The sequence below is a fragment of the Cygnus olor genome, chromosome 1 (genome assembly GCF_009769625.2).
Source record: "Cygnus olor isolate bCygOlo1 chromosome 1, bCygOlo1.pri.v2, whole genome shotgun sequence".
NCBI lineage: Eukaryota > Metazoa > Chordata > Aves > Anseriformes > Anatidae > Cygnus > Cygnus olor.
Genome location: NC_049169.1, coordinates 43953329 through 43975649, shown reverse-complemented (window position 1 = coordinate 43975649; position 22321 = coordinate 43953329). Strand labels below are relative to the sequence as shown.

At 37.2% G+C, this 22321-nt stretch overlaps 1 protein-coding gene across 3 annotated transcripts in view; it reads left to right on the top strand.

Moving 5' to 3' along the window:
• Positions 1-22321, top strand: part of TTC26 (tetratricopeptide repeat domain 26) — a 50413-nt gene that overhangs the window by 12558 nt on the left and 15534 nt on the right. For 2 of the 3 annotated variants that reach the window (XM_040554975.1, XM_040554983.1), the window contains 9 exons: positions 3164-3213; positions 4880-5025; positions 6090-6261; positions 6666-6740; positions 7919-8021; positions 9443-9498; positions 11292-11345; positions 11780-11843; positions 18436-18524. In XM_040554975.1, the coding sequence (XP_040410909.1) occupies positions 3164-3213; positions 4880-5025; positions 6090-6261; positions 6666-6740; positions 7919-8021; positions 9443-9498; positions 11292-11345; positions 11780-11843; positions 18436-18524 (809 nt within the window). The remainder of the gene's footprint in view (positions 1-3163; positions 3214-4879; positions 5026-6089; positions 6262-6665; positions 6741-7918; positions 8022-9442; positions 9499-11291; positions 11346-11779; positions 11844-18435; positions 18525-22321) is intronic. The other variant, XR_005819306.1, reaches the window with a different exon arrangement.

Genomic DNA, 22321 nt, shown 5'->3' with positions numbered 1-22321 from the left:
ATGTGAAGTACTTCTGTAGAGTATGTGTAGGCATTATGTTTGCTAGATAGGTTTTGTCAGTGCTGGATGCGTGACCAACATTGCCTTACACCTTTACGAGAGGGCACAAATGCCAGATTGTTCTTGACCATGTTCATCGTCCTCTTACTGCCTGTGGCAGTAACATGGAACTCACCAAGAGTCTGAGCTGCCATTTCTAGAGAGTTTCACTTTTTGTTTAAGAGTTAGTGAAAAAAAATTCCTTCACACTTGTGACTGCTTATTATATTTTAACAAATACTTCAAGTAGGTGTCCGTTCAGTTTCAGCACATAAAAGATAGGAGAAGACTTTTAAGATCCACATCAACTATGACTTTAGTGCCTGGAACATCAGCACTGATCACGACAAAAATTCTAGCATAGAAATACTGGTGTGTTTCTAAACTAGAAAGAGGGCCTGTCCAGCTCCTGCATGATGTCATCAGTACCAGGCCAATCCTAGGCACTGGAGCAGGGTCCAGTTTATTGCAGTGCAGCATTGTCATCATATTTGTTATGATCCTTAGATTGCTCAATGCTGAGTTAAACAAACAAACAGTCTCCTTCTTGAAAAAGTAGGATAGTAAAAGATGTTTGTGCTTCTTTGTGGCATTGATAGGTTGGTGACAATGAAATTTGATAGCAGCAGGTAGTAATAAAAGAATGAGCCTAGCATTCCTCAAAAAATCATCACCTCTGATGAGACAGTTGCATCATTTCCTGCTCCAGTGGTTGACAACAACGATATCCAATACTTAGTACCAAAGTCTACCTGGAAATTAACATGACCTTGTTTGTATGTCTCTCTGTCTTCCTCAAGAAATGCATTTGGTACTGAGAGAAAAGAAACTGATATTTAATGTTTCCATGGTTCTGCTTACTATATCAACAGGACTACATTTTTTGGGTTTTGTACCTGTTCTTACCTGGCTGGTATCAAGTAAAAGTGTCTTATTTTAAAGAATATCAAATGGATTGCATCATGTAATTTATGAAATAGGAGGTTTTTTTCCTCCTCCATATGCCCATACACACCACCAGAACTCTGTTTTTATCTTTTGCATGTTTTTAGGTATAGGATAACATGGAGTAACTCTAGTTTTTGCCAAGAAGTAAATAATAATTTCAATGTCAGATCAAATGCCAGGTTTGAGAGGGCAGCACGACAGTCACTGGTTGACCAGTGAAACAAGGATTCCTCAGTTTAGATTCTTGAGGCAATGCTGCTTGCAAGTCACTTGGAGTTGAATTAATGCTAAAACCTATTCAGGAAAAGAAACAAAACCTACTCAAAAAAAAAGAACATTGGTGTCTTTACTCTTTGCACTGTGATTATACAATATGTTATTTTCAGTGTAAATTCACCAGTCTGTCCTGCTTGTATTTTTGGAGTCTTTCACGACCAAATGTTTTGAATTGTGAAAAGCAGTTGTGGTTGGTTTAAGTTTTGCTCAAAAGCACATGTGGGGTCCATGTGCAACCCTCTGAAACTTTGGTACTGAAACCTATCAATTAATGCAGAGGCACGTGGGGAGTTGCTGTGGTATCACTGCTGCCAACATTTTGAAGAACTTGCATTTAAATTAAGGTATTCTAACCTTCAAACTCAATGGACAAAATCATTTCTGGAATGTACTATGATGTCAATTATAATATTACTGCAGCTTACACAATATTGATTGTAGATCAGAAAAACTTACCATTCCTTAATGATTAGGCTAATGAGAATTCCCACATATATTCTAGATTGAAGACCATTTAGCTTCTTAACTACTTGATGCTCTGTTAGTAATACTTTGCAAGATGTGATTTTGTGAGAACTCTGATACAACCTTTTCCTTTTGGTACTCCTCTGTTCTAGCAGTTCTTTAAAGGTAAAATTGACTGTCCTCTTTTTCTAGAATAGTTGGTACGGAGGAACACATTTTAATAAAACAGCTTGGAAAGGAGGAGAGGGGAGAAACAATTGCTGTGTCTAGCAGAAGTAGGTAGAGAACCTTACAGTGATGAGAACAGCCTGATTTTTTTTGGCATTATTTGCTGAGTTACAGAGCTTCCTTATTATGTGGAGAACGAGTAAGTCTGGAAATCCCTCTCTAAACTGCTTTTCAAAAAAATCTAATTTATTACCAGAAACTTCCATCTTTGAGAGGGAAGAGAAAGAGGTTTTGGTGGTTTGAGCCCTCTTTCATGGTTTAGGATGTCAGAAGAATTATAGCCTTGTGTTACAGGCCATTGCTTTGCTAACTCTGCACTTTCTTGGACTCATAAACACAGTAAGTAATTCTGCTTTTTGTAAAGATTCCATGTAAATCCTTTCTGTGGAACATGGGTTGCCAGCTGGTTGGTCTGAGCAAGAATGAGAGTGCTCATTAGCTGAGTAGGCTAAAGAAAATACAGGAAACAAGGGAAGGCTTTTTGGAAGATTGCTCACAAAAGAAGTTAATAGCTCTGTTGGCCAAGGACCTTTGTCACTCTCAGTGATGCACAAGGCTCTCTCTAGAGACTTAAAACTCCACAGTTAACAGTTTGTGTCATATGAAGTGTATTAAATGGAATTCCTGAACCTGCTAGAGCAAGAAATTTTGTGAACTTCAGTGGCACTAGAGAGCCACTCCTCTCCATATGTTAGTTTGAATCTTATTTGCTTGGAGTATAGGATTCATTCATGTACCTTTTGTTCCTAAGGACAGAAGTAGTATTAGAGCTGTGTATGCCAAAAGGCAGCAGCAATGGAATTTGCAATACCCTGAAAGTTGAAAAGATTCCTAGAATTACGAATCTCAATTTTCTTCAAATATTAAACGTTGCAGAAAGAACTTTGAGTTTCTGTTGCTGCTTTCTTATTATATAAAAGATGCTGTGCTGTGTGTCACTTGTGCAAAAACACAGAATTAACCAGAAGGCCCTGCAGAGAAATGGTCATATAATTCTTGAAGTTGTAAGTCTCATGGAAGGCAGAGGCCAATTAAAAAGTATTTTCATCAGGGATTTCAAATGAAATGGACAGGGAATGAAGATGGGAGGCAAAAAAGCATTGATTTTTGCATGGCTGTTGAGAAAGGGAATTAATAATAATAAAAATATATATATATCCTATGTTGTTCTTTGCAGAGATACTTACTTAATGAATTTTCCTTTCAGCACCTAAGAGTCGTCTCCAGAACCGTTTACTCTTTCACCTGGCACATAAGGTATAATGTCTTTTCTTCACTCACACTTTGTTTTGTTTTCTTTTCAATTTGGTAATGTGTAATTTATGCTTGCAACCTGGCCAAATAACTAAATATCTGTGGTGGCAGGAGAACAAAGGTTTTCTACAACCACCCTACTGTATTAAAATGTGGAGGAGAAAGTAAGTGTGAAAACAGGATCTCAGAATAATTGCCCTCGGCAAGTATATAAAGTCTTACCACCCATTTAATGTAAGTCATAAAATAAGAACTCGATGGTATTTTTAATTAGAAGGAACCTAGGATTTTGAACAGAATCGCAAATGTATAAGCTACTATTTTCTTTTTCTTTGAAGTGTACCAAGATTTCCTAATGCAACTGTGTTATACTTAGCAGTTTGACCAGAAAGGTCCGCATGTTATTACTGGTCCTCTTTAAGTTGTTCAGTATCCAAGAAGTAATAATGTTTATGGCATGAGATTTACTTTAATTTCAACAATTAAATGACTATTTCGCTTACCACACATAGCTGTCTTCCCTTAAATTTGGTTTCATGCCATCCTGTATTATACCTAACAAGTAATGTGATACTGAAGAGACTTTTGGGTGAAAGAAAATACAAATACCAAGTGTTAGTTTTGATGCTAGATTCTCTTTACTTGAATCTCTGTAAGTTTATGGAAGTAATCTTTAAACGTTTTTGTAGTGGCACTGGCTCTTACAGATGCCTATGATAAAGAGAAGTTGAATAATTCATAGTTCATGTAGTTAGTATTTCGGAATAAAAGACTTTATGAAAATATGAAGCCCATTGCATTTAGTTCTGTTAAACAGTTCTCTTGCCTTTAGACCAGAGTATCATTGTGTGACTGTCTCAAAAAGGGAGAAAAAGGATTCAAAGAAAAACAGAGCAGATAAATTTTTTGGATGAAGTTGCATAAGATAGAATTTGTGTGTAGGAGAAATTCGTAATTACTGCTGCTGACATTAGCAGAACCAGCAAAGGGAAACACTGGAATAAGTGATTTGAGGAACGTCATTGCTGAATAGCCTCAACTTTACTATTGTAATACAAGTATAAGATGATTGTTTAACTCTGGTGCTTGTTTTTACCCTTGTGTGTTTGTTATGCATTAAACAGCAAAGCTTTTAAAAATAAATGGTCTAGTTAAACTGGAATTTTAAAGAGATGATCAAAGTGAACTTGTTGGTGCTGTAAAGAAGTATTGTGAAGATTAGTTCTTGTGTGTTGGCCAGGCTTGTGTTTTTTTGATGTTTATCCATGAGAAATGAGAAATAAGTTTTGGATCCATAAGCAACAAAAAATCAGCTAGATTGAAAAGTAACAGTCAAATCTTGTGTTGTAAAATTCTGATTATGAAATAATTAATTCAGCTCTTCCTCTCTTATCCAGCAATGCAAGTGACACGTAATTATGTCTAAATCACACCTTAAAGGAAAATATGTACTTAGTTTTAGCCTCATATTTATCTAGTTTCAGCTGGTCTGCCTTTTAATGTCTGGCTTTCTTCACCAGTCAAATTAACTTTGAAGTAACAGAGTTCTTCCAGATGTTAAAAATGAGTCACCTGCTACTTGCCAACAAGGGCAAAACTAATCCAGCTAATTAACTTAAAACGTATTTCTCGCTGAACTCTTCTGAGAATGTCACACCTTCTGTTTTAGTTCAGTGATGAGAAGAAATTGATGAGCTCTCACCAGAATCTGCAAGACATTACAGAAGATCAGCTTAGTTTGGCATCTATCCACTACATGCGGTCCCACTACCAAGAAGCTATTGATATCTACAAGCGCATTCTTCTTGATAATCGGTTGGCATCTCTTCTTTAAACCTTACTGTAGTGCTTCTGATACTGTTGGTATTTAACTCCAGTTAGTTGCTTGCTTTCTGAAAGTAGGAATTTTCCCCAGTTACTATGCCCCTTTCCAACTGCAAAACGTGCACAAGGTGCAGACCCCTCAATTTTGTTCATTGCAAATCATTGTTGAAAAATGCATGTTTAAGAAAAAAGTTTGTTCTGTATTTCTTTGTTTTAGTGATATTTTCTTGTAATTCATTTTCTTTAGCCTTCTTTAAAAAAGAGCCTTCTTTATTTTGTTACTTATTTCTTCTGAAATCACAAATGGTTATGTACCTGCTTTGTCTCTCATGTTCTCGCTCTTTCTCTGATGACCCATCTGGTGACTCTTGCTTGCGATTGTTGATTCCTCCTTCGCTTGTAACATTTCATATTGTCTGCTTTTGACCTTGTGTCTATCTGTATTACCCAATCGGTAAAAGTCTTAGTGTTTATGTAGAGAGCTCCTTACATTTCTTTTAGTCTGGAATTATTTCCATTCTATTTATCCTTCATAACACTCGTTTTTTTCTGTCACATTCTGCAACTTCTGAGTTCATAATTTAACAAGGAACAAATGAATTCTCAAGTGGCTGGAAGTATGGTTTGGTAAATAGGAACTGCTGCCCCAGAATATATAGCCATCTTTTGGAAGTCCAATTCAGACCCATTCAGATATTTTCAGTTTTATGTCAGTATTAAATGTTTTTGCACATACTGCATAGAAAATCTTATTCTGCCAGGCCAAAAGTACAGTACTTATTTTCTGTGGATTTCCTTAGTGTGAATTACCACCTTTTCAAAGATTTGCAAAACAACAGTTTTGCATGTAATTCTTTAAAGTTGCAATAGATGACGTTGAAAAAAAACTAATGTACATCTGTAACTGGATCTCTGCAATTTATATAACAATCTGGAGGTAGAAAAGTACCCAGAAAGTATTTCTTGGAAACCTCAATTTTGATGTGTTTGTAAAAGATGTATAGAATCTAGTGGATTTAAATGTTGTCTTTAATCCTCTTTCCTCTGCTCTGCAGGGAGTACCTGGCTCTGAATGTATATGTGGCCCTATGCTATTATAAACTGGACTACTACGATGTATCACAGGAAGTGCTAGCTGTTTATCTTCAGCAGGTTCCTGATAGCACCATTGCTCTTAACCTTAAGGCTTGCAACTATTTCCGACTTTACAATGGGAAGGCTGCTGAGGTATCTGTTGGACAGCCTTTGCTTGCCTTTGTTTTAGTTCAAGATCACTTAAACCTTACTTTTCCTTGTTATCTGTATTAATCAGTAATTTTGATAATGGCCTTTTATCATGTCATTGTGTCCTCTTAGAAATTTCATGTATTTCAGTTTCCCTGGTATTAAGCCACCAGTCCACATGCATGCACAGTGGTCTTACAGTTTTCCTGGTCTACTTTTGACCTAGTTTCTATAAATATTACCCAGTTGGTAAAAAGAATCAAGTAGAAGTGGGAAGGCATAACTCTTCCAGTGACCCAGCACTGCTGGAGATGTTGTTGTCAGATTTAGGACTAATACGAACTTTCATTTATGTTTGTGTGCTTTTTTTATTTTCTCGTTAAACTTTTTGATGTATGTAAATCCAGGCAGAGCTCAAGAACTTGACAGACAGTGCCTCATCATCTTTTGAGTTTGGCAAGGAACTCATTAAGCACAATCTGGTGAGTAATGTATTTCCTGGATTTCATATGGTCTGCCATCATTTGTAGAGCTTTTCCTGACGACTTGCAAAAGGGAATATTTTGTGAACTGCAAACCTTTGAATCTCCACTGCCGTATTAGTCCCATTCCAGAAAACCTACCTGTATAATCAATGTGCCGTCAAGTGTGGTTTTTTCCCCTGGCATTCTTTCCTTGTCAGTTCAAGACAGTGTTATGAAAATAGGAATGTTGTTGCTTTTACCCTAAAGGCATATCAGAATAATTTATGGCCTGTAAGAATACCCTTGCAAAATTATTTTGTGGAGCCTAGTCAATAAGGATACTATAGAAGCAAGCCAGAATGCATGCCCCTGAACTGTTATTTAGTATGACTACAGTATCAGTGGAATTCAGATAATTCAGGAATATGGTCTTTATCTAAAAAGTACTTTACAAGGAGTTCATAGGGAAAAAGATACTGATACAAGCCAAAGTATTTGTGTATTTTTTAGTAAGAGTCTCTAATCACCTGTTAGTGTTCCCCACAATGGTATTATTAATTTGCTGAACAACTGGCACTAGCTGTTATTTAATGATGGCCAGTTGCTTGTTTTATCATTTTTCAAGAACAGTCACAACAAGCTAACTCTTTGTTGTTTGTTTGTTTGTTTGTTGTTTTGTTTAGTTTGTTTGTTCTTGTTTGCACCAAGAGTTAAAATTGATTTCAGAAGTTAACATTCTTTATTTTGCGTGTTGGTCTTTTTGTCAGGAGTTTATTGAAGCAGTATATTAGATTTTGTTGGAGGAACTGTCATGTAAGATTGAAGTATAAAGCATTGATTGTTCCTGATTAAGCTTCCATCATAAGCAAATTACAATTTTGTACGTGTTCTCCTCACTTTTATTCTAGGACATATTCTTAAAAATGTTTAATGTGTTACGTATCACTATTTTGAGCTGCTAAAAATGGAAATCGGTTAATCTCAGCTGATGGATTAAATGCTTAATATTCTTTAGAATAAAGATTGCCTCCCATATTAATTTTATTGTTATATTAAAGCAGGGATTACACTACTGCCAGTCCCATTGACCTTTTCCTGCTATTATTATAGGCCTATAAGAACTAATTTCATTAAATTAAGAGATCATAAACAGTATTCTAATACACAGTTTTTCAGTACTCTGCTTTTATCTGCAGGTTGTGTTCCGAGGAGGAGAAGGGGCTTTGCAGGTCCTGCCTCCTCTGGTTGATGTTATTCCTGAGGCAAGACTGAATCTTGTGATTTATTATCTCCGGCAAGGTAAATACACCTTCCTCTCCCTCATTCATGGCTTCAGGGATGACTTTTACTCATCTGATCTCAACTGATTACTCCTTGAAATGTTTTTTTTCTTCTTCTTCTTTACAGTAATATGTAATATTAATATGTAATATTTAAAAGTCTTAATAGTGTATCTAGATCAGTTAAGAATGTTAGAAATCATTACTTCTAATGACAACAGCTGTCTCTCCAAAACTTACAGGGTCTCTGATAAAGATGCTCTGAATTGGAGTGACTGAAACACAAACTTGCATCTCATTTTTTTCATCTCTTTAAGGTAGTAAGTTTTAGGGGTTTGGGCCAGATATCCAGTCTTAATCTCCTAGATTTGCTCGAGAGAGCTTCTGTCAGAGCCTGAAGAACATAATTCTGTGTTAATGGTCTACACCAATGAAAACCAGGGCTGCTGCAGGGCTTCTTCTCATACCCTGCCAGCTACCCTGAGTAGTGTGATCCTGTCACTTGCCTTTGTGCCAGCATTTATGCTTGTGCAGGCTGGATGTTGGTGAGGTGAGCTAGTCCAAAAAAAACCAAACAAAAACAAAAACCCTATTTCTAACTTTTTATAAAATGAGATTACTTTTGACTATTCTAGTACCTTGTGCTGCCTTACTATGTGACTGCTTAAGGGGGTGGGTAGGAAAGCAGACGTGTTGGTCAGGTGTTGAATTGTAGCCTGGCAGCTCCAATGTGTATTGCCTTAAGTCACCCTGGAATACTGTCCCCACAGTGTGTGGCTGGTATGTACTAGCAAAAAAAAACCACGTTTTGTTTGATAAGGCTTGTTCTTATAGGCAGACTATAATGCTGTATTAACAAAATTTTGTCAGTTCAGCAGGCATTTTGGTAACGTTTAGGATCTTTTCAATTATTTATTGGGAAGACATGAAGTTGTTTATTGAATTCAAAATTTACAGTTAAACGTCTGTACTAGTAGTGTTTTTTGCTTGTTAGAATTAGTATCAGGTAAGAGCTGCTGGTTAGATTTTGAAATTTTGATAAGGAAGAGATGAAGTCTCCCTCCAGAACCATCTTACCTTATTTTCCTTGAGGGGTAAATAAATATGAGAAGAGATATGACAGGAAAGCGATGTATTTATTATCTTGACCTTGTACTGTTGAGAAGGTGTCCACTGGATTATGAATAAGGGGCCAAGTCATCTCTACTAGGAAAATTGTAGTAATAAAGAAGCTATTACTCACTCCATGTTTGTTATTTGAGTTCTAGAAAACCATCACCATTGTGATATAAATTCACAGTGATTTATAGTTACCTTTCTCCTCCTGTCTAAATGCTTTATTTCTTTGGCTGTGTATTGGGGAACGTTGTAGAGGAAGAGTGATTTGTTCTAATACAGTGTGCTATGGTTTGACGTGCATTCTAACATGTGGTATTTCAGATGATGTGCAGGAGGCTTATAACCTGATTAAAGACCTGGAACCTACAGCTCCACAGGTAATTGGAAACTGATGTCATGGTACATAAAGACAGAGGTTATAAATAGGTATGAAATCTGCCACATACAAAACTGGTGTCATGAGGACAGCTTGCCCCATTCCCACTCTTAAAACTGTAGTGATTTATCCTTCTATCAGTCCTAGACTTAACACTCATGTATAGAGTATTGTATGTATGTACATGAGTACTTAGCATGTTTAGTACTGCACACCTAGGGTCAACTAAGAATACAACTCTGTGTTCAGACTTGGTTCTACGGAGCCAACCATTAGTGCGTATTCAAAAGCCCTCTTCTAACTACAGCTCCTTGTCACTTCTGCCTTGGTGATGGTTACCAGCCCTGAGATCTGCTACTTCAGGTGCTCATGTGGTTCGTCCTGAAGCCATTTCAATAAAAGTAGCAAAATTAAATTAAACAGATTAAATAATATGTCTTTTCTAATCCCGTCTCACTTTAACTGCAATGAGTGAAAACTGATACTGTCATTTTTTTTCTGTGGTTGTTCCAACATCTTCAGTCTCTGATTTATTCTTTTTTGCAGTTTGTTTTCCAAAGATCACATAGCTGGGCATGAAAGAGACCTTTCATGAGTATGTGTGAGGATTAAATGGAGGGAGGGAAAAGCTAAACCTTGAGCACAGATCTGGTGATTCTGTGCTGAGGATATCTTCTGCTGTTGCTTTTTACTTCTTGCATTTTTCACTATAGCAATACTTGCTAACACTTGAGCAGCTTTATGCAGGTATTGCTTCTTTAGCCTCTGTTTTCTCCCTACACTTTTCCCATACATGCTTAGTATAAATGCCATTATATCGTTCTTGATAACCCACTTGATAAATTTTAAAATGAGAATCTCTGTGCTTTTTTTTTTCCATTTTCTCACTCACACTTGAAATGAACTCCCGATTAGGACTTGCAAAACTACTTGTATATCCTCCTGCAGTTCTTCTCAAATTTCCTCTTTTTCATGGGGTCTGTAGGATTTAATTTTGCATCTGTAAGAGAGTTGTTGTACTGAAATGATTACTTAGTATGCAGGCTAGTATTCTTAGATTGTTTCCTTACACTCTGTTTTTGGTCTTTGTACGTCTTTTTTTCCTCCTTTCCTGTGTTTACATCTGTTAGGGCTGTCTGAGTTTATCAGGAGTACCTACTACAACAGATTGATAGCTAGAACTCTGAATTACAACATTTAAACAAGACAAGTAAGTCTATTACATGCTGAGAAAATCTTGCTCTGTGAAGAAGTCATCATCGTAGCTCATGGTAGAGATTACAATGTACTCTGCTCCTATTCCCAGTTTCAGTAGAATAGCATGAGCACAAACCTCTTGACATTTTTACCCTGATGAGAAATGCCATGCATTTTGGTGCATGATTGGTGGTGATTACAGGTAACCAATGTGCATACTAGAAGTGGGATCTGTGCATTAATATAACAATATTGCACTTGATTATTGGCCAGATGATGGTGAAGAGGGCATGATACTATGTTTTGGTGTAACTTCTGGTGTATCAACTTTGAGCATAATTTTTTATCAGAAAACACACTTCCTCTCTGCAGACCAGATATTTAACAGTAGTGACTTGTTAACAAGTAGAATGGATTTTTGAGGGGTAACCATGTACAACACTGTGCTGAAGCACTTGTTATCATAATAATCAGTTATCTATTAAACTGAGTTGGGATAGAGTTAACTTTAGGAAGAAAATGATGTACAAGTAGACTGTTCTATGTCTTGTGAAATCTTCACATTGTCTTCTCTGATCTCCTTTACTTTTTTTCCAGGAGTACATCCTCAAAGGAGTGGTAAATGCAGCTCTTGGACAAGAAATGATTTCGGTGAGTTAAACCCATGAGGTTCTCCAGCTTCTTCAACAGTAGGATGTGAACAGATCTGTAGGAACTGGAATAGATTGAAAGGGGCAGTCATTTCACATTTAGACTGCAAGATCTCCAAGTCTCATCATCTTCCTCCCCGCAGTTCTCAGTCCATAATGAATGAACTGCAAATCGCTGTTACTAGTCCTGAAAATAAATCAAGCTGAATTTGGCTTCCCTGTCCTGCTTCCAGAACCCTGTTTGCTTTCTGCTGTATTCCAGTGTATCTAGGCTCATACAGTGGCCTATTTTACCTTTTCTGGTTTTACTTCATCCACAGTTTGCCTGCTTATTGTGCTTCGTTTCTCTCATCTATCTGTCCTCAAAGTGTATTTTTACTGTCTATTGTAGTATCAACTCTGGAACTCATGCTGGATTTTTTTTCCCTCTCTTAGAGAGATCACCTGAAAATTGCTCAGCAGTTCTTCCAGTTGGTGGGTGAATCAGCCAGTGAATGTGGTATGTCTGAAATGTTCTTTCTCCATTACGTAATCCCTCTTATGATATCTAAATATATACCCTCATATCTTCATCTAACTGTTGCTTGCTTAGTGCCAGGATTTTTGTTGCTATAATGAGTAACAGAAAGTCTAATTTATAGTACAAAATAAATTTGCAAGTTTAAATTAGAAGGCTCAATTTATTCCGAACCTTACTATATGGATTTGGCCAGAAAAGAGGCTATACTGCAAACTGCTAGTCTTCACTGACAGACATTGTGGCAGCTTGTCTTATATTAATAATCCCCTCCATAGAAACAGAAGACAACAGCATAATTGGATGAAGTGCGTGGTAGAAACACTAACAGGTACAAATCTAGGACTGCTAATGAAAGCCTGCAAGCCTATCAAGTATGTAGAGTCCTAGCACAGTGTGTCCCTGGAAGTGAGGGATTAAAAGAGAGAGAGGAATTTGGCTACAGAGAGAAAAGGAGTCTCTGGGACTAACTTGCTGGTTTAATTTAAAAAAAAAAAAAAGATAAGACACAACAACAACAAAAACTGATAGACTAACAAGAATAAGTAAATTAAATAAATTTAAATAAAACAAAGAATAACTAAACTACCAGCCAAAAAAAGACCTTGTCTTCCCTCCCCCTCACCAAAGCAAAACCAAAAGTCCCAAATCAAAAAAGACAGTAGTTGGAAAACAAGCTCAGCAGAAATACAGCTTCAAATACAGATCAAATGTGGGCATTGCCACTATTCTATAGGCAGAAATACTGATAATATTTCTGACAGTATTGTCAGTATTTCTGTAGACAGATAACTTATACGTGCTTATGGAGCAGGCAGCTCATGGCCCTCAGAAACAGAATGGTGTCTCCTTTGTTCATAGTGCCTGAAGAGAAGGAGTTTGAGAGACAGAGAAAGAGCCCTGATGAAACTCCCAGAAATACTTCTGAGCCATTCTGTTCTCACACTTGCAGTCACTGAAAGTGATCCTATAAATGAGCCTTCCTTAACACATTCCTTTTGCCCTGAGTTTATCCCTCTGGAGTTGTAATCCTAGCTAACAGAAAGAAGCAATGTGAACTGTAGTGGTGGAGGACTCTTGTTACTGGATGTAGAGCTAACTGGGTTTGTGATGCCAGTGAAGTCACAGGGTGATGGATATGATGCTGTTGGATCTCTTAAGGCAGTCATGCAAGTGTGATGAGTGATCATAGCACACATGGATAACAATAATACAGAGAAAGCCAGAGAAAAGATATCCTGTAAAGATGTATAGTGAAGATACAACCCAAAAGCAAAATTTAAATTTAGGAAGCTAAAAGTATTAATTTTATTCTGAAATATTTTAAACCAATCTGCAAAACAAGACAGAGAGGCTGAGATTTAAGATATGATTAAGGAACAGAAATATTGTCTTGTTAGGAAGGTGCTTTTCAGGGGGATGGGCAGGAAGGGAAACAGCCTGTGGGAAGGATTGGTACTGTGTAAACCTGAATGGAAATGTTAGTACCACAAGCATTTTACACGGTTGTTATTCCCATTTAAAAACCTTTGTTACCTTTTTAAAAATGTGAAAGAGTGCTGACAGATAGAGAAGAGCAGGTAACTCCTCTTTTAAAGGCGAAATAGAATGATTTCTGTATCCTCAAATGAAGGACAGCTGGAGGTCAACAAACTGTAGAAAGGAAGAAGAAATAAACAGAGTTCAGTTGAGATAGGACATAACAGAAAGCAAACACATAAAAACCAAATACGAAAGTGTTTTTGTACAAATATTAGATGTTTTATAAGGGGGTGAATAAAGTGGAACACTTGCTTTTAGAAGAGGCTGTAGACCTAAAATCATTTAAAAAGCATGATGGGAGGAAGGTAATGTGTAGGATATTGTTCAGATTTAATTTCCAACTGGGCATTACAAAGTAGATGATGCCAGTGGTTCTAAGCATTACAGAAACCTTCTCTCAAAGTAAAGTAAATATGCTTTCTTTATCAGTGAGTAACATAAACCTGTTTTAAATTGCACGCTCAGTTAATATGATATACATAGCATTGAGGCTAAATTATTCACCAACCAGCCTGGATGGGAACAGTGACTGGCATATTAAGGAGCTTAGAGATTTTATAGATAATTAAATAATAGCTTGAGAATTCTGTTCTGCCCATACTGTCCTGGTAGATGCAATGACATGGCATGATACAGAGACAATAAATTTAAACTCTAAGATTTCTTCTTTCTTAGAAAGAGCACACAAATGAACAGGTGACTTCTAACCAATACAGAGATTATTACGTAGAACTTGATTTGAAATATTATGATCAAAATCCAGTTCTGTTACAATGATCTGAGTATAATCAAATTCAAAATCCATTTCCTAGCAAAGAAAATGAAAAAAATTCTCCTCTACCTAATTTTTGAAGGGTAGCTACATAATAACCTTTCTCATTTGTAACAGAAAAATTATAGTGAAGTAGCAGTGAACAGGATAAAGCAAACCTAATACAAACACCTGAAAGAACCTTCTTTTTTTCCCTAAAGAAAGGGCTCATATTCATAATTAATAAGCTGTAGGAGGCAAATAAGGACATGACTACCTTTGCCAATGGTACAGAATTACTCATGGTAGGAGGCATGAAAGCTTCCACAATGATGAAAGTTGTGGAAGAATATATGAGGCTGGATAATAATATGCAAATTAAATTTTTATTTATGATAAATACAAAGTATTAGTATGTTAAAGTTATTAGTATGATAAATACTGATAAATACAAAGTAGTACATATGAGGAAAAAAACTTTATATTTGCAAAATTATCAGAAGCATCAGAAAAATTGAACAGAGCCATAGGAATTGATGAGGAAAGAGAGAACAAAACAAAAATCATTACTGTGTAATTGTTACAGATATAGTTCCCTTTCTTGAATATTGCCTGCAATTCTTGTTCTTACATTTCAGAAGAATATGGTAGAACAAGAAAAGGTACAAGGACAGCAAGGTTAAGGAAAAGGGAATAGCTTCTTGCATAAGGAGAGATTATATAAAAGAAGGTACATGGCCTGCAAAAGTGATGACTGAGTTTAGTTATGATTGTGGTACAGAACACTGTAAATGATGTGGTAGAGATAAATAGAGAAGCATTAGTCACTGTACCATACAAAGCCTAAAGAGCATTGAAATAAATCATCAGGCAAGGTAGTTAAAAACAAGCGGCACAAATTACTTTTTCATATAACACAACTTCTTGGATATAGAGTCTTGCAAGAACCAAAAGATATAACGAAAATCGTAGAAGAAAAGTACATTGGCTGTTGAACACAAAGTTTTCGGTTGTGGTTAGGAACCACAGATCTGTCAGATTGTTGGATGCTGGGAGAAGCTTCAAAGGAATTTGCATTATTTACCATATCCTGTATTATATATGAAATTAGAACATATTCTTTCCATAGCCATGTATTCTTACTAAGCAAGCTTCTAAGCCAGATAAACTTTGGAATCCACTCCATATGATCATTTTAATGTTTTTTAAGTTACTTAGCTTATTAACCATTATGTTGTGTATTTGTGGTCATTTCTAATATGCTGCCTTTGTTTTGCTGCATCTAGAATGGAGAACAGACTTCTCACTGTTTGTACACTTGGGCTTTCGCTAAGTTGCCAGCCATGCTATTCAAGCATGTACGTCATACTTCAGCACTTCCCACTGTGCCAATCCTAGCAAGGAGTTACATTGTCTGTTTGAGATCTTTATCAAATTACTTAGCTGCTTTTCAGACTTAGAGTGGAAAAGTAGCTTGTGCTCACTACAGTGAGGAAAATCCTATGCTCTTTCTTTTCTTGGAACTGGGCCTACAAGGCTCCTGACTTCAATATGGATTATCAAAAAATGAATGGATTGAAATGAAGATGTTGAATATTTTCTCAAAACAAGTTTCCATCTTTCTGACTTGCTCTTGTTAACTGTAGAAATCTTATGACTAGATGAAAAGCTGCAAGAATTTTTATTCTTGCATTATTTCGCAAATATTCTTCACAGTTTATGAAGAATACTGTCATGTATTTGCAATGTCGTTTAGATTGATCAATCGAATCTTTGCTGTTAATTAGATCTGTGACACAGAGGTTCGAGGAACATAAAGCAAACAGATTCAATGTGAAAGCCCTTTCCAACATGAGATGAAATGCTTAGATGTATTGTAAGTTATGTAATTTAAGAGGAGAGGGGACATCAAAAAGCAAAACCTGGAAGCACAGCATAGCAGTCAATACTCACCTGTTAACTGCAATAAATAGCACACAGAACAGCAGCTGTGTTTTAATATTTAATAAAAATTCGTAATCCCAAATGGCTCATGAAATAGAATTGACATTACAAAGGACGATATAACTAGACTTTTGCAGTTAATTCACATGCTGTAAGTGATCTTCTCTCAGTGTCTCAGCTTGGTAGAAAATGAAACGGAAATCAGATTTCTGAGATAAGTTAAGGAGGAAGTGAGGCAAGAGGAACATTAATGAAAGTAAATGAACAATAACATCTCCATTAAATACAGTGTTTCTGGTGCTGAACGTAAGTCTTACAAACTACCCTATTTATACTGACAACATAGTGGAGAACAGCACCCCTTTCCATTTTCTGTGGTCTTGTTAGGACCAAGTCAGGCAGCTCTGGTGTTGCATGGGAGGAACAAGACATTTCTTCTGGACTGCAGTCTTTTCGCAGTCTTTTCTTTGAGGTATTCTTAGGTCACTCTAAGTAACTTTTCGGAGTGAGAACTTTTCCTTCTTCCTGCATAAGACACACGGGATGGATTAGAACTATAAAACTTTTGTTTTCATGTCATTCATACTATTAAGTGCTGATATGTATGAGATGTACAGATGTTTTACTTTTTTTTTTTTCATGAAATCTGTCATTAAAGGATTGTATGCTGGGATAATATAACTTCCTGCCAAAATGTGGATATGAGACTAGATACTGAAACGCAGAAAATCTCTCATCATATATGGGAAAAGAAAAGCATGGTTCTAGTTATTCATTTTTACTGGAAAATATATTCTCAGTTTTAAGTCTTTAAATGTTCACTTGCATTTTCTAGGGTTTTGTTTAAATTGTTGGGGGTTTGAGCCTCAAAAATTGAATATGAGAGAAAAAGGGCATTCCTGAGGTACCTGCATTCTCATTACAACAAAAAAGAGTAGAGGAACAGAGGAAAAGTGTTTCTCTTACTGTCCCATCAAAGCATATATATGTCACGATAGGTATGCCTACATGTGAAAAAGGGCAGATGAATGCACAGACCAGTTTCTTCTCCCAGGTAAATACTTTATAAATAACTAAATGATTCTCTTAAATTGGAGAATTTAATGATGTCATTCAGCCATGGATAAGGATGGATTGTCCCTTTATGGAAATTAGGACACCCAAGCTCAGTATCTTCTGGCGCTATAGAATGAAAAATGAGAATATTCTGCTTTCCTCTGAAATATATTTTGATATCTTATATAGAGCTTTCCAGCAATAATTATTACCTTACCTTGGAAGACAGAATTTGCAGCTTTCCGGTGGATAGCTATGCTTTGTGCTGTGGTGCAGAGTCAAAATATTGGTCTTCAGATATATATTTCTGTATACAGAAAATATATTTTAATTTTCTGGTGAGGATGGATTGATGATAACTATCTTGAAAGAACAGATTACTTCAGGGCTGTTGGTAGCCTTAGAATCTTAGCTCCTGTCACCTCCCCAAACAGCACGGAGCAGCATGTTCTCTAATGATCATTTGATGTAGTACCCTACTTGTGCTTATGTCTTCCCAGCCGCTACTTGGGTTCATCCATCTCTGAGCAGTCTCTGCTGGCTGGATCAAAAAAGAATTAGTCCTAGTAAACTTGCATCAGAATTTTACTTTGAATTAATGTTTCAGTAACACAGCTAACAATTTCAGAGTACATGACAGCAAAGTTAATGATGACACAGATGCCTGGAAAGTTTACTGACACTCATTTGAGTTGATCCGTCTGACTTATTTATGGCTTTATATCTTGTGAGCAATGTGGTAATCCCAAATGCCTGAAAATGAATTTTCATACTGTATTTTAACCTGTGTGTGTATTGAAAATTTTTGACAATGTTTTCAGTGTCTCAAGTTTGTTCTCCTATTGGAACTAAAATTAAGTGTGTAGAGCTTCTTTGTCCAGGATAAGTGAAGAGTGTAATTTTAAAGCAAAAAGGGTATAAGCTTAGAATAACAAACTCAGGCTTTGTATCAAGTGTTGTTTCCTAAGAGTCAGAATAAATCACATTAAAATAATGCTGCAAAGATTGTGTCATGGAAAAAGTCCTGTTACTTAAACAATTCGTCTCTGTAGAATGTGCTGGTGAATGCAGTCTTGCAATAGTTATTGTATGCTGTAGAGAAAGTTGACAAGATGATCTAATAGCTTTTCTAACCTCTAGTGTAGTCCTTTGCCTGAAAAGGCAAGTTACACTATTTTTAGAAGTTAACTGCTTTCATAGTTGTCAGCAAACTTGGCAGTGATTTCCATTACCACATAATTTTTAAATTCTACAAATCCACATTTCTCTTTTGAATTTTAGATACCATTCCAGGGAGACAGTGCATGGCCTCCTGCTTCTTTCTTCTTAGGCAGTTTGGTAATGTCCTGATTTACCTTAACTCAGTCAAGGTTAGTATTATTTATTTAGCATTGGTAGTAATATAATGCATAGAATCACTACGTATGGAATTATACTGTACTGCATGAGACAGCATGTAAACAGGAAAAGGTACAGAAACACAACAGGAACAACAAAAACACATGAACAACAGTGGCACATAGTTGGTCAATACAGCAAATGGATCCAAATGTACAGATGCAGTTTGTAAGGTGGCATTGCGCAGCATGGTGGACATGGTGGTCTCAACACACTTGTAACTTAACCATTATCAGGCTTTCTGGTGGCATCACAGACGAAGATAGAGATAATTAAAGGAAGACAATGAAATAATTTATGGATATTTATGGGGCTGGGCAGCATGGAGGAAAAAACACGTTTTTTTTAAAGGTTTATCAAATGAGTGATGGAGATAATTTTCACTAGTGAAGGACTGGAGACATGAGTATGATGAACGAGAGTATGTAAGGAAGAAAAGACAGGAAGGACCCTGGAAGTAATAAAGTTTATATGTTATAGAGAAATATATGTTATAGAGAAAACAGTCACTGAAGAGCTAAGATAGTGCAGTATTACCAATACCAAAGCAGTGAACTAAGAATGTTATTTTTGCAGAAGTAATCTGAGTGGTACACTGCAGGCAACGTTACATTTTTCAAAGTGAAAGGAGGAGTTTGCAGTTACCATACTGCAGCATTATCAGATCACCTGTATGCGATGGATAGAAATAGTTATGACTTACATATAGAGTCATAGAGTCATAGAATGGTTTGGATTGGAAGGGACCTTAAAGATCGTTTAGTTGCAACCCCCCTGCCATGGGCAGGGACACCTTCCACTAGATCAGGTTGCCCAAAGCCCCATCCAGCCTGGCCTTGAACACTTCCAGGGATGGAGCATCCACAGCTTCTCTGGGCAACCTGTTCCAGTGCCTTACCACCCTTATAGTAAAGAATTTATTCCTAATAACTAATCTAAAACTACCCTTTTTTAGTTTAAAACCATTATTCCTTGTCCTATCACTACACTCTTGGAGCTCCTCTCCTGCTTTCTTGTAGGCCCCCTTTAGGAAGGGTGCAATGAGGTCTTCTTGGAGCCTTCTCTTCTCCAGGCTGAACAACCCCGACTCTCTCTCAGCCTGTCTTCGTAGGAGAGGTTCTCCAGACCCTTGATCATCTTTGTGACCCTCCTCTGGAGTCGTTTTAATACTTGCATGTCCTTCTTGTGCTGGCCCCAGAGCTGAACACAGCACTCTGGGTGGGGTCTCACAAGAGCAGACTAGAGGGGAAGAATCACCTCCCTTGACCTGCTCACTACACTTCTGTTGATGCAGCCCAGAATGCAGTTGGCTTTCTGGGCTGCAAGTGAACATTGCTGGCTCATGTTGAGCTTCTCATCAGCCAACACCCCCAGGTCCTGCTCCTCAGAGCTATTCTCAATCCCTTCTCTGCCCAGCCTGTATTCATGCTTGGGATTGCCCCAGCCCAGATACAGGATCTTGCATTTGACCTTCTTGAACTTCATGAGGTTTTCACAGGCCCACCTCTTAAGCCTGTCGAGGTCTCTCTGGATGGCATTCCTTCCCTCCAGTTTGTCAACCGCACCACACAGCTTGGTGTCATTGACAAACTTGCTGAGGATGCACTCAATCCCACTGTCCATGTCACTGACAAAGATGTTAAACAGTGCTGGTCCCAATACCAACCCCAGAGGAACAGCACTCATGGACATTGTGCTGTTGACTGCAACTCTTTTGAGTGTGACCGTCCAACCAGTTCCTTACCCACTGAATGGTCCATCCATCAAATCCATGTCTCTTCAATCTAGAGACAAGGATATCATGGGGGACAGTGTCAAATGCTTTGCACAAGTCCAGGTAGGTGATGCTAGTTGCTTTTCCCCTATCCACCAGTTCTGTAACCCTGTCGCAGAAGGCCACCAGATTTGTCACGCATGATCTGCCTTTAGAGAAGCCATGTTGGCAGTCACCAGTCACCTTATTTACCATATGCCTTAGCGTAGTTTCCAGAACAATCTGCTCCATGATCATGACATACACAGTTGTAAATGAGATGTGAGGACCCAGAGAGAGACTGGGGTCTCATTATGGAGTTAAGTGATTGTAATTTTGTTGCAGTGATTTGAAACTCTAGAGTAGTAAGAACTCTGTATTTGGTAGGAAGAAGAATGAGAATATAAAAAGAAACAATTAGGGAGATGCACTAGGTGAGAGAATTATGATGTTCTAAGGAGGGTGAGACCTAAAGAAAAAGCATGTGGTTATGTTGGTGCCAAAAGCAGCTGATGGGTGAAGAATGACAAAGGTGTAATGTTTTTAAACTTTGTTTGGGAAGAGACCATGAAAAAATCCCAAATGGTTGTAGCCATTGGAATGGCTCCACTGTGGTGGAATGAAGAGATAGATACCCTTCACTCCACACTGGAGTATGTATGTGTGTAATTGGAGAACAGGAGTACTAGAAACTAGCAATGAAATATGTTTTGCCTAACTTAAGCCATCTAAAAGTCAGACTTAAAACTGATCATCTGGTCCCAGTCTATAGTCAGTGTGGACAGATGTTAATTTCCAGACGAGAATTCATCCTGTGTATATCTTACACTTATCTTAAATGGAATGAGTCACTCCACAGAAATGCCCAGCTCTTTCCATTTGCTTCAAGAAGTTCTTAAACAACTAGTTCTAACCTGAAAAGGCTAAAGTTATATGAGATTAATCACCACCTCCAAGGTATACGGGAAAGCTAAGAAATCAGAGAGAGAATAATAGCATCTTGGGAGGCAAATGGAGTCATCATTAATACTGGAAAATAAGGCATAGTTAGTGCTTGTAAGGGGAAAAGCCAGAAGTGAACAAGACACTAAACAGAAATTAAAAGGATGAAAGTGGGCAATAGGTTGATCAGAGGATAGGACAGAGTCATGAGATAAAAGAAGTGCAACAGGGAGGGGATTAGGTGAGACAATTTGTGAGGGTATAAAGGAAAATGTTGTAGGAAGAGTTTGAAAGAAAATTTGAAAGGAAAAGGAAGAACACAGGATAGTCGGTGTTACTTCATAATACATTAGTAAGATTCCATGCAGATATATATATATCAGATTTGTATCAGAAATACAGATCTGATGTTTAAAACCTGCTGGAAGGGAGGCAGAAATAGTGACGGGTACAGGTATACAAACTTTCATTCCTGCTATATTTATCAACTAGAAGAAGAAGTATTTATTCTTTGTTAGATTTGAGAGAAAATATTTTATTATGTGTACATAATATCCATCTGTGCAACATGAAGGTTGCAGTTCTGTGGAAACAGTCAATAAGGCTATATCAGAATGTGCCTGCATTGTGGAGCCAAATTATGGTGACAGATGATCTTACTTCTGGCACTTCCAAATTTGTTAGTGTTTTCTCATGGAGCTTTTATGTTCTTTTAATTTTAGCATTAGGTGTTATCACTGTAGTAGGAAACAGCTTATTGTATTTTACTGTTTTGCTTGTCCTTTGCTAGTGGTGACTGATTTCAGAAATTGGTAGAGAAGGTCTTAAGCTTGATGTTGTTCAGTGATTTTGGAGATCGACAGGAGATCATGGCTGACAATACAGATAGAAGCAGTGCTGGTAGATAGGTAAGAAGAAAAATGGGGGAAGTTCTGTGTGGTTGTTGAGCTGGAAGTGTTCAAGCAAAATGTGTTTTTAGTATAGCCGAATGGAAGGCTTAATTTCTTGGTTAGTACTGTTTGACTTCTCCAGCAGAGTCAGGGATTGAGATCTAGATACTCCGACACAGTGTAG